The 11,352-nt window shown below is 38.1% G+C and overlaps 2 protein-coding genes and 1 long non-coding RNA gene across 3 annotated transcripts; 1 reads left to right on the forward strand and 2 right to left on the reverse strand.

The window, feature by feature from the left end:
• Positions 1-114: 114 nt before the first annotated feature.
• On the reverse strand, positions 115-2,382 carry LOC140799027 (uncharacterized). The gene is made up of 2 exons (XR_012110936.1): positions 2,257-2,382; positions 115-347 (listed from the first exon to the last, which is right to left on the reverse strand). It is a non-coding gene; the product is annotated as an uncharacterized lncRNA (long non-coding RNA).
• Positions 2,383-3,281: 899 nt separating this feature from the next.
• On the forward strand, positions 3,282-6,645 carry LOC140799025 (tryptophan synthase beta chain 1). The gene is made up of 5 exons (XM_073153122.1): positions 3,282-3,679; positions 4,437-4,793; positions 4,956-5,398; positions 5,488-5,582; positions 6,332-6,645. The coding sequence occupies exons 1-5, from the start codon at positions 3,338-3,340 to the stop codon at positions 6,505-6,507; spliced, it is 1,413 nt and encodes a 470-aa protein (XP_073009223.1). The 5' UTR covers positions 3,282-3,337; the 3' UTR covers positions 6,508-6,645.
• A 379-nt stretch (positions 6,646-7,024) lies between these two features.
• LOC140799026 (glucose-6-phosphate/phosphate translocator 2, chloroplastic-like) lies at positions 7,025-11,252 on the reverse strand. Its single transcript, XM_073153123.1, has 5 exons — positions 10,165-11,252; positions 9,850-10,075; positions 8,894-9,116; positions 8,295-8,508; positions 7,025-7,382 (listed from the first exon to the last, which is right to left on the reverse strand). Exons 1-5 carry the CDS (start codon positions 10,660-10,662, stop codon positions 7,371-7,373), a joined length of 1,173 nt encoding a protein of 390 aa, XP_073009224.1. The 5' UTR covers positions 10,663-11,252; the 3' UTR covers positions 7,025-7,370.
• Between the last annotated feature and the right edge of the window lie 100 nt (positions 11,253-11,352).

Raw genomic sequence — 11,352 nt, forward strand, 5'->3', positions numbered from 1 at the left:
CATGCTTGTAGAAAGAATCCTGTATATATGATCTCTCAAAAACATGGCGCAACGGGTTAGCAACACCAAATCAAAGTTCAACCATCCAGAAAGTAGAGAACGGAGACCAAGACCTAGAAATGTAGTTCCAAACTAGTTTCTCAACATTATTTCCATGATTTCCTCACAAAGAATTTTTTGTTTAAATTTCCCTAACATGTAACCAAATTACAGGAGAGTTTCGACATGCATAATCAAAAGTCTCGCTCCTTTACCGATACATTTTCGTTTCACTTGCGTTTGACATCCTCTCTCTTGAGTATATCCAGCTCCAGGTATCAGAAGGGTTCGGTTCGGTTGGCTCCTCCCTGCAAATCAACTGGATTATTTTGTGAATAAAATAGAGCATGAAATCTACAAGAATCAGACCGGTAGACCACTTAGGTCTCGTTTGTCAAGAATAAGGTTGAAAGGAAAATACTATCACAGGTAGTTCTGTTGAAAAATGTGGGTGGAGATGTAAGAAAAACTCACACATCTAAGAGAAGGCAAAAGAAGAACTAAGTTTCTGATTCAACCAGCTTAGTTGAATTACCACTCCATAGGCTGACATATGATGGAAAGGATTTCAAATTTCGAGGCATACTAAATTCAGAATAGTGATGACAGAATCATGCGGTATAAACTCAAATTTATCTTCACTCATTCTTTAACCAAACAGCTCTTTAATGAGCAAGGATGTAAAGCTCTGCTTGTTTCCTATATTCTATCATGTCAAAGTTCTACCATGATGAGGATAAAAGGGTACAAAGAACTTCAATGCCTTGACCAAACTAAGCATTATCAGCTAAGCACTTTTGAACATATCAGAACAATAAACATGTGATAGGAACTAAACTTTTGTAAATAAAGTGTCTCTGCTTGTCATTGGCATTGATGCATTACATGTGTCAAATGAAGAGCTAATGACATTTACATTACCATTGGACCATTGCACTTCTCATCAAAAGAACAGTAAATCTTTTGCAGGTCATCTTAAAAAGATTACAAGTAAAACAGACATTGGGAAGTAAGAGATCAAACATGCACAGGTTTTGAGGCATGGATCGCCAAAGCTTTAAAGAGCTTGGAAGGACCTGGAACAATTTTAAATGGGTTTCCTTCAAAACAAGCCTGCAAAGGCCACATTAGATATATATATATATATATATATATATATATAACATTATAATATATTATATTGTGCAAGGAAGTCATGTGCCAAAAATGTGACTTTAAGCAATAAAAACATTAGAAAAGAGAAAAGAGGAGTTAAAGATATGATGCATGCTGTTATTAATTATTATGAACAAAAACACAGGTGAGAATTATAGAAGAACTAGTATAGAGAGCAACTTTCAAGCCAACAGTATTTCTTTTAGTTTAGAAAACAACATATGACAGTTTTTCAACCAAAGGTCATTAAGAGAAGAGTAAATGAATTGTAGAGGAACCTATATGGACAAGAACTTCAGCAAGCATTATTAACATGATCTTGTTGTGGTGGATCAAAGCATTTACCAACAGCCATAGTTGAACAATACTAATACATTTCGTAATCTTCAAAAGATTGGCATAACCAAAAGAACTTGATAGTAATGAACATGGAACTTTCACCTTAAACAACATACAATATCATAAAGGAAGCCTCTGGATAGTAGTAACTTTCATTTACTGCGAGAACCTAATTATTATATCTGCAGTATGCAATATCTGGTTCGGAACAAAAGACGCATCTGGATAGCATCCTCTGCTTCACGGGCTCTCTCTCCTCGGAACAGGCCTAGGACTTATCCTCCTGTCTACATCCACAGTTCACATTTCCATAATGCAACCCAACCGAATGAAACCCAAATGTCAAAACCACCGTCTGATTAAAATAAAAGAAACAAAAGTTTTCCAACTCAAGCATAATGGAAAGTTTCTAACTGTTCCTAAAAAAACAGAGCCTTTTCTAAATATACACTCATGTTGCCCTTATCCCTATGCAAATAAGTAATAAAAGTAGAAACCAAATAATATTTGTTCAAAGAATCGAAGACAAGAGTAAAGGCAGATGGAAATATTAAAAGAAAGCAAATAAGTTCTACCTTACCGACTCTACTAATAGCAAAATCGATACGGAATCAAATGGTTAAGGGTTTCGCAGTAATAGATGAACTTATGCCAAGAGAATTACCGCTCGCAGAGGATTGAAACAAGATCTTAGTAAGATCTATACGAGATAGAAGGGCTTACTTTGACGTTTTGAGAGTGAGATGCCCTTGCTCAACTTTGGGAAGGAAACGATTAATGCAAGCAGAGAAGAAAGGGAACGAGGAAAACGGGTTAAACCTGCGGGAAAGAAATAGAAACATTTGCATTTAGCACTGTATTTATATTGAATATGATTTGAATAGCTTTTATACAGGGTAGGGTGTTAAATGACAACTTTACTAAAATCACAGAAATTTGCATGTACCGACGCGTATTTATTCAAACCGAAAATTCACTTATGTACAGGGTGTTAAATGAAAAGTTCACAAAAATATCAGAGAATTTGCATCTAGCGTCCTATATTGATGCAATATTATTTAAATAAAAAATTCACTTAGATATGGTGTTAAATGAAAACTTGACCAAGATTAAAGAATTTTGCAGTTAACACCCTATATTTATGCAATATATTTGAACCGAAAAATCACATGTATACAGGGTGTTAAGTGAAAATTTCTACTAAAATTGAAGATATTTGCCTTCAGAACCCTGTATTTATGCAATATTATCAAACTTAAATTCAATTATACATAGGGTGTTAAATAAAATATTTACCAAGATGAAAGAAATTTTTATTTAGAACCCCGTATTTATGCAGTATTATTGAAACGAAATTCACTTATACATAGGGAGATAAAAGAAAACTTCAAGAAATCTGCAGCGGGCACCCTGTCTTTATCCAATATTAGTTGAACTAAAATTTCACATATATATATATATATATAAGGTTTTAAAAGAGAACTTTAATTCAAATTAAGGAATTTACATTTAGCGTCCCGTATTTATGAAAAATTATTGAACCAAGAATTCACATATATATAGAGGATGTTAAATAAAAACTTCACAAAAAAGTAAAGAAATTTGCATTTAGCTTCCTGTAAGAATGAAATATTATTTGAACCGAAAATTCATTGTTAAATGGAAATTTCACCAAAGTTAAACTTTGCATGTAGTGTCCTGTATTAATGCAATATTATATATAGGGTGTTTGACGAAAACTTAGCCAAAAATTAGAAAGATTAGCATCTATAGATATAGCCAAGTCGATGGTCATGACTCTCCCATGGCGTCCATCCTCAGAAACCCTAATCCTAACTTTCCCTCCCTCTCGAAGACTTCCTCCTCATTCCTCGGCCTTCGGGTCCCCGCAAATCTCCCGTGGCCGCGTCGGGTCGCCTCCGCGATGAGGTCGCCGTTTTCCGTGTCCTGCACCCTTACGCGGGAGCCCGTCGGTGCCGATGCGTCGGCGGAGTGCGGAGTACGGACATCGTCCGCCTCCCAGAGGCCGGACTCCTTCGGCCGGTTTGGAAAGTTCGGCGGGAAGTATGTGCCCGAGACCCTGATGCACGCACTCACCGAGCTCGAGGATGCGTTCCGGTCTCTCTCCAAGGACGCAGAGTTTCAGGTCATCTTGTTGATTTGATTGAATTTTCGAGCTTGGTATTTGTATCCAATGATTAAAGTTTCGATTTTTAGCTTTTTGATTAGTCAAAGTTTTCATGTTTGTTTTTCCGCTTGCTAATCTATTTTTCTTTGTAATCTGGCGTAACCGAGAGTCCATTATAAACGGGTGTTTCTCCTATTTAATAACTTCGTCTTCCTGTGTGTTAGTTGCCTAAGCCTTGGATTACTTTTCCAAAAAAGAAATTTAAGAAACTATTTCTTTTTAAATGCCTGATTTTCTTGCGGTCAAAATGCTTTAGGATCGGACGACTTACCCATTTTGTTGGCAGGTTCGTATTAGTTAGGCAATTGTACCAGCATTGTGTTTTAGCTTCTCTTTACACTGTAAAAAGTTCAAATTTTTGTACCACTTTACTAGTTGAATTTGTGCTGTTGGTTCACTCTATGAATAATTGAATTGCAATTTGCTTCTGTCTCATGAACTATGGCAGAATCCAAACTTTTTGGTTTTTAGCAGCTTCAATTAGCATTATGCTATGCAAATCAGCAAGGGAGAACTAAATACTACAATTTCTAGCAGTTTTTCTTTTGGATTTTAATGTTCTGATATATAATCTCTTTTAGTCTTCGATTTGCTATTAGATTTTTATTCCACTCCTCTTTGGTTTATTATTTCAAGCTCTTCTCCTTCCTTGATGTAGCTAGTGGATACAGATTTTCCTTAGCATGTTTCTTTTTTAAAATTTCCTATGTGGCAGGAAGAATTGGATGGGATTCTTAGAGACTATGTTGGCCGTGAGAGCCCTCTTTACTTTGCTGAACGTCTGACAGATCACTACAAACATGCTAACGGTGGGGGCCCACATATCTACCTGAAAAGGGAAGATCTTAACCACACTGGTGCCCATAAAATCAACAATGCAGTAGCACAAGCTTTACTTGCAAAGAGGCTGGGAAAGAAGCGCATTATAGCCGAGACAGGAGCTGGTCAACACGGTGTTGCCACTGCAACAGTATGTGCTCGATTTGGTCTGCAATGTATCATCTATATGGGTGCTCAAGATATGGAGAGGCAAGCCCTGAATGTTTTCAGGATGAGGCTTCTCGGAGCAGAGGTTTGTAGGATCTATTGTTTATTCTGTGGATACGCATACTCTCAGCTACGAGATTTTTACTGCATGTTCACACATATTCTCTTTCGACTCTTTTCACTTGCTGCTTTTTTCATCATGCAGTTCTATGTTTTACAAATGTGTTTTGCATTGACTTGTAAGCAGGTAAGAGCTGTACATTCTGGAACTGCAACATTGAAGGATGCCACATCAGAGGCTATAAGGGACTGGGTGACAAATGTTGAGTCGACACATTACATTTTAGGATCTGTTGCAGGTCCACATCCTTATCCAATGATGGTTAGAGAATTTCATGCAGTCATTGGCAAAGAGACTCGAAAACAGGCAATGGATAAATGGGGCGGTAAACCTGATGTGCTGGTTGCCTGCGTAGGTGGGGGTTCAAATGCTATGGGCCTCTTTCATGAATTTGTTGATGATTTAGATGTAAAGTTGATTGGCGTTGAGGCTGCTGGATATGGTCTTGATAGTGGTAGGCATGCTGCAACCTTGACAAAAGGAGAAGTAGGGGTTCTGCATGGGGCCATGAGTTATTTACTGCAGGATGATGATGGACAAATCATTGAACCTCATTCCATAAGTGCTGGGTAAGTTATATGATTCTCTAATAGTTGACTCTTCTTGATAGTTTTTCTTGACATAGTATAGTTTGATAATATGTTGTTTGCTACAATAGCTTGGACTACCCTGGTGTTGGACCCGAGCATAGTTATCTGAAGGACATTGGGCGTGCTGAATATTACAGCGTCACTGATCAGGAGGCCCTGGAAGGTTAGATAGCAACTATCTTCCCTTTTTATTTTGATTCCTGGTTTGCCAGTTCATTCATATGTAATCTCAAAATAAGAAAATCTTATTGCTTCTATTTAACTTTATCTTTTGGTTGATTTGCAATTTATAAATAAATGCCCTATATAGATCTTAACAATGAAGAGAACAACTTGAATTATCAGTTCTATTTCATATCTACTACAGTTGTATAAGACATGACTCAACAGTCATATAGCTAGAGAATGAAGGGGTGTTTTGTTGGAGTGAAGAACGGCCTCATATCTTCTATTGGATAAGTCTAAATTTTATTGTTCTCACATAGAAGCTAGTTGGAAAGTTTTTGGAATGCACGACGTGATTTTTCTTTTATTACAACATGCAGTACTTTGAAAAGTTTTTACTATTTTAGGCCTTGTATATTTTCGGACAGGTTAAGAGAATGATGACTTTCAAATGCTATATGAGTACCATTGGTTGTGTCCTTTAGTCTTGATCTCAGATGCACATGTGACGCAAGTATGTATGTTTATTTTGATACTAATGGGTGTAGGAACAATGAAAGTGGATCTTGAGAATCTTTTAGAATACTCCTAGGCTGGAAACAATGTATGTTTGTCGCAATACTTTTGGATGACTTGTTATTTCATACTCAAATTGAATTCTTTGTCTACCACTCTGGTCATATGATCGTCTTTTCCAATTTTGATCTCATCACTGTAACTTTTCTTAACTGCTTATTTCATGCTCAGCTTTCAAGCGTCTTTCTCGGTTGGAGGGCATCATCCCTGCACTGGAAACTTCACACGCATTGGCCTACCTCGAAGTTCTTTGCCCGACTCTACCTGATGGGACGAAGGTTGTGCTGAACTGCAGTGGCAGAGGTGATAAGGATGTTCAAACAGCTATAAAGCACCTTCAACTCTAAACAGAGTCCTGAACTAATAGGTCCTGTGTTGTTCAGCAGGAAGAAAGGAGTATCAAAATTTTCTCTGTTAAATTGTTGTTTGGGCACTTTGCTTGAAGTGCAATGAGAAATAAACATAACTGATGCCTTCTTTTGCTCTCCTTTGCTCATTAGCAGTTTAAGTAAAACTAGAAATTGCTTGGTCCTCAAAGTTCTAATGTAGATAGGAAGAATATTGATTCAAAATGGTGGAAGGATTTATTGTTAAAAGTTCCTTTTTGAGGGAAGAAGAGATGATCAACTGTCACTGCAGAATGCTTTTGGCAAAAATGTCTTCTGTCGTCATACGGAAGGCAATGTGAAACAATTGATCAACTTCATAGTGGAAAGCATGGAAAAAAAAGTTGAAATAGTTGGTGCATATTAGCCATGTTAAGCATGCGAGGATCTGAACCATTCAGACATGTCCTTTAAAAGGATAAAGCTATCTACATCTTATCCTAACTAAGCTCTGTTGATAAAAACATGAAACCAGTCCTGCAAGCATAGCCATCCACTTTATAATTTCCTCAAAAACAAAAAGTAAAACAATTCCCCACCAATTATTTAGAAGAACAACACTCGATTGCAGCTCTTATACAGTTTGTGCCATATCTCGCAGAAAGAAAAAAAGAGAAGAAAAAGAACATATTAAGTTTGCGTGTGAAATCATACCAAGTACTCCAGGAAAACACCAGACATTGTTCTATATTCAACGTACTCCAGGAAAACACCAAACATTATTCTATATTCAACGTACGACTCTTAAATATCCTATATCTATAGCATGCTGCTTCTGAACCACTTGCGCTTTTTATCTTGCAGATACTCTGATTATATCGAACTTATTGCTTTGCCTGCATATTGTTTACAAATATTGTCAGTATTTTCCCCCAGCATCTCTGCGGGAAATCAAAATCTCAAGTCCAAGTTCTTGTATTCAAGGTTAAGTTTTGCATAAAAATATCAATCCCGAGATATAATATCTGAGTCATTAGCAGGTATCCTAGGAATAATTTGTCCTTCCCACCAAATCTCTTGTACGAAACCATCTAAGAAATAGTGCATCTAAAAGAGCAAGCAATTTGCTGGTTACTAAAGACATTTCGTTTTGCTACAAAAGTTCCATGTGGAACCAATGACAAGGAATTCAGAAGGGCCCGGGGGACACAAATTACTATCCCATACATGTTGGGAGACAACATTAAGGGTTAAATGTTTATCTTGTAATACTCAAAAACTATAGCATTATGCTGATTTAGGTTTATTCACTCCTAATCATTGATAAAGACAATCAAGCAAAAGATATCAAAATTATTTTTCCTCATAAAGTTGCTCTTGAAATTTACAGAAGTTGTTATTGTATTAGAGTTGGAATTCATTTGATAATTAACTATAAAAAGGCTTAAGCATGATATATTTTCTCATGGTCTCTTATTTATATTGTTCTACTTTGTGATACAACAGCCAAAACCAAACTTTTGTCCCAGCTACTTGGGGACGATGAGCCGAAGAAGTACCTCTGTATAGATATGTCTAACTTATTTTCCTCGTGATATTAGAATGAACACAAAATCAGCACAAAGATGCATCCTGACAAGCTTGTGTATGATTTATAGATTTTGTGTATATTGGACTACCCAAACTCATGTACAAGACCCAGCACTAACGGACAAGAATATCGTGACTTGTTTCTAGTCCAACGGTTTTTCGGTCAGCTTATAAACAGCTATTCTATAAGAGAGCAGTATTCAAGAAGATGAAATTACCTGGGAGTAGAGAAAAGTCCCAAAGATGGCGATGGCAGCTCCAAGTGCATTGATGGGTTGGACAGGTGTGTGGAAGATTATGATAGAAGAAACAATGACAGATATCCGCTTCATGGTGTTACCAATGCTAAACGTCAAGGGAGAGATTTCATCCAACGACATGTAGGATACCTGGTTATACAAGTGGTAGAAGACACTCTGGGCAGCTACCCACCTACCATTTCGTAAAAATTCCATCACCAATAATAAATTTTGATAAAAGAGAATGCAGCTGGATAATCAATTCTACCAAATTGCAAGTCCAAAATAGCTTATGTTAAGGTATTCACCATAATCCAAAAGAAGAAACTATCATATCAAAACTGAAGTAAATTATACATTAGTCAGTAATGTCATTTGTTAGGACCTTTTTAAGATATAACTGACCGCATCTGATGATGATAAACATGAACAGAAGGCAGTAGAAATATTTGAAACGTTACCATTGGGCAATTTTACCCTTCCAATTATAGTCTATTAACATGATATAATTCCTTGTTCGACTAAGGCAACAATATAAAAAGTGCTTGAATTACTTTGCAAGAAAGGAAAGTGCTTACCAGATGAAATGGGGACCAATCTGTGAAAGTGCAGTTTCCCAACCAGCAGCCCACATCTTGGGACCCTCAATTGCAATTGCGAAAGGAGTAAGTATCAATAGAGACAATATTGAAAGGCAGGCATAGTAGTTCATTCCATTGACAGACTTTCCTTTCATCCCTTTCTTTGAGAAGATATTCCGGAAAACAAATGCAAGGTTTGATATCATTGCACCCATGAAACCTGGAATCAAGACAGAACAGAAACTAACACATAAACTACAAATCTCTCTTGGAATCTTGGAATACACCTAACCTTGGCACTTACCCTTGACAAATCATAAAACAACAAGTGGTTGAGAGTTAAGAGAAAACAACATTTGACCAAATCTCAAGGAAAAGAATAAAAAGGAAAAACAAGAGACAGAATTTTAACACAATAGGAATTATACAATGTTTCTTTTGTAAGTTTGACGATACCAATATCAAACTGCCTAGTTCATTCTGGTTTTCTATTTTCCTCCCAAAAAAAATGATTCTCAAGAAGATACCAGAATTTCACAAAATACAGCAATATTGTTGCCTATTTCATTCTGGTTTTTTATTTTCCTCCAAAAAAAAAGTTGATTCTCAAGGAGAAACCAGAATTTCACAAAACACGGCAACATTATTACACTGCTATATAACTTGACATTGACCAAGTTTGCCAACCAAACTACCATCCTTTTTATCGTTGGTTGGACTTCTGGGAGGACAAAATACTTAGCTAGAATACCCTTTCACTTGTATTTTAATTTATCTAGCAAGTCCAATATTTAACTTATTTTGTGAACTTGTCGAAAATTGCAATGGCCAACTTAAGAAGAATTTCTGATTATGCCACAAATATTAGCCATGAACTATAAGAAGCAAGAAAAACACTAGATAAAAGCATCGACTTTGCCCAAATACTTCAACATATGATCCTCCCTTCTTACCAATCATGTTGAAATTGAGCTCGGTCACTGCTGCAAGAGCACAACCACCAATGATCGGCAAAAGCGATAGATAAACGGGCACAGGAAACGTCTCCCCCAACAGAAATCGTGACACCAATACGCTGAACGCCGGCTCCCCACTCTTAATTATGTGCGTGAACGACACTGCCACCTTCGACATGCTGACAGTCGCCGCCACATGCCCGATGGTATGCGCCACCGCCACCTTACCACCAAATCAAAGTCAACATCTAAATCCTACAAAACAGTCATAGAACTGCTAAATTCCAACTAAAAATTGGATATTTTCCTCACCGGAGCGAGCGCCTTCCAGAAGTCAAAGTCCGTCTTCGGGGTCTCGGCGATCCTGGTGGCCCAGGAGATTATCATCATGAGGGATCCCGTTGCGAGGGAGAGGGTGGAGGTGAGCCAGGGGTAAGGAAAGGCGTTGAGTACCTTCTTGTTATAGATATTGAACACAACGTTGAGAGCCCACCATGTTGCAAAATATATCCCAATCTTTACCTTCTGAGCAGCGGCGGAAGGCTTCGCCTCCGGCAGAGAAATCTCCGCGTTCTCTGACTTTTCTGCCTCGTACGCCTTGCAGCGGAAGAACCCATCTCGAGAACGAAGGCCGAAGCCCTCAGGGGTGGATAGATGCAGAGACTTACGAGAAGATAGAGACAAACTAGGGTTCTTACGATCGGAGATCGATGAGAGGATTGCAAATTGAGGTCTGGGAGATCGCGAGTTGGATCGGAAGAGATCGCTGACGCCGAAGGCGGCGGACGAGTGCTTCACGGAGGAGATCATGCTTGCTTCAAGATTCGGAATAATAGAGTTTGCTGTATAAAAGTCAAAAGAAACGATTGTAGGGTTCCAAGAGACGGAGAAGACGAGATGGGTCAATTCGACCGAGCTTTTTCTCTGTCAAACGGCGATAATAACAAGGAGGAGAAGGGTTAGTAACTCAAAAAGCTTCCACCTACTCCTTCCTCCGCCTTAAACCCTGACCAACCACTATAAAGACGACGCCTTTCCACGAGTTTTGTTACCAAGGCGTGGAGAACAACGCCAAAAAGCGACCAAGTTCGCTTCTTTGATCGAAGAAAAAAAAAAAGAGAATGGTTTTGGAGAAGACAAGTAGTGTTATCCGTGGTTTCAAACCCTATCGGCAGGTAGTTAAAATCCTAGTTTCTCGAAATCAATGAAAGGATCGGAGATCTCGGGACGGAAGAGAGAGAGAGAGAGAGAGAGAGAGAGAGAGAGAGAGAGAGAGAGATTCCCGGGAGAAGAGTAAAAGAAGTGGGAAGGGAAAGGTGGTGTTAGTTGGTCAGCGGAGGGGAAAGAGAGGGAATAGTTTAGTTTGGTAGGAGAATATTCCAGGAATTCACCTAATTTCCGGAAGATTTATTCCTGGAATGACCCTTATGAGAAATTTGGCACGGATCATGGACGGACCTCTTAAGCCGCCTAGCATGTCAACAATGACCCCACTTGCAA

The sequence above is a fragment of the Typha latifolia genome, chromosome 12, assembly GCF_019914945.1.
Source record: "Typha latifolia isolate L0001 chromosome 12, TyphaL0001v2, whole genome shotgun sequence".
Taxonomy (NCBI): domain Eukaryota; kingdom Viridiplantae; phylum Streptophyta; class Magnoliopsida; order Poales; family Typhaceae; genus Typha; species Typha latifolia.

What these genes read in the sequence shown, in the direction of transcription:
- LOC140799025 (XM_073153122.1), top strand. Translation starts at nt 3,338, where the DNA reads ATGGCGTCCATCCTCAGAAACCCTAATCCTAACTTTCCCTCCCTCTCG. An exon ending in CCAAGGACGCAGAGTTTCAG is followed by an intron (nt 3,680 to 4,436) that starts GTCATCTTGTTG and finishes CCTATGTGGCAG; the next exon opens with GAAGAATTGGATGGGATTCT. An exon ending in TGAGGCTTCTCGGAGCAGAG is followed by an intron (nt 4,794 to 4,955) that starts GTTTGTAGGATC and finishes ACTTGTAAGCAG; the next exon opens with GTAAGAGCTGTACATTCTGG.
- LOC140799026 (XM_073153123.1), bottom strand. Translation starts at nt 10,662, where the DNA reads ATGATCTCCTCCGTGAAGCACTCGTCCGCCGCCTTCGGCGTCAGCGAT. An exon ending in TCTGGAAGGCGCTCGCTCCG is followed by an intron (nt 10,076 to 10,164) that starts GTGAGGAAAATA and finishes TTTGGTGGTAAG; the next exon opens with GTGGCGGTGGCGCATACCAT. An exon ending in ATTGGTCCCCATTTCATCTG is followed by an intron (nt 8,509 to 8,893) that starts GTAAGCACTTTC and finishes ACGAAATGGTAG; the next exon opens with GTGGGTAGCTGCCCAGAGTG.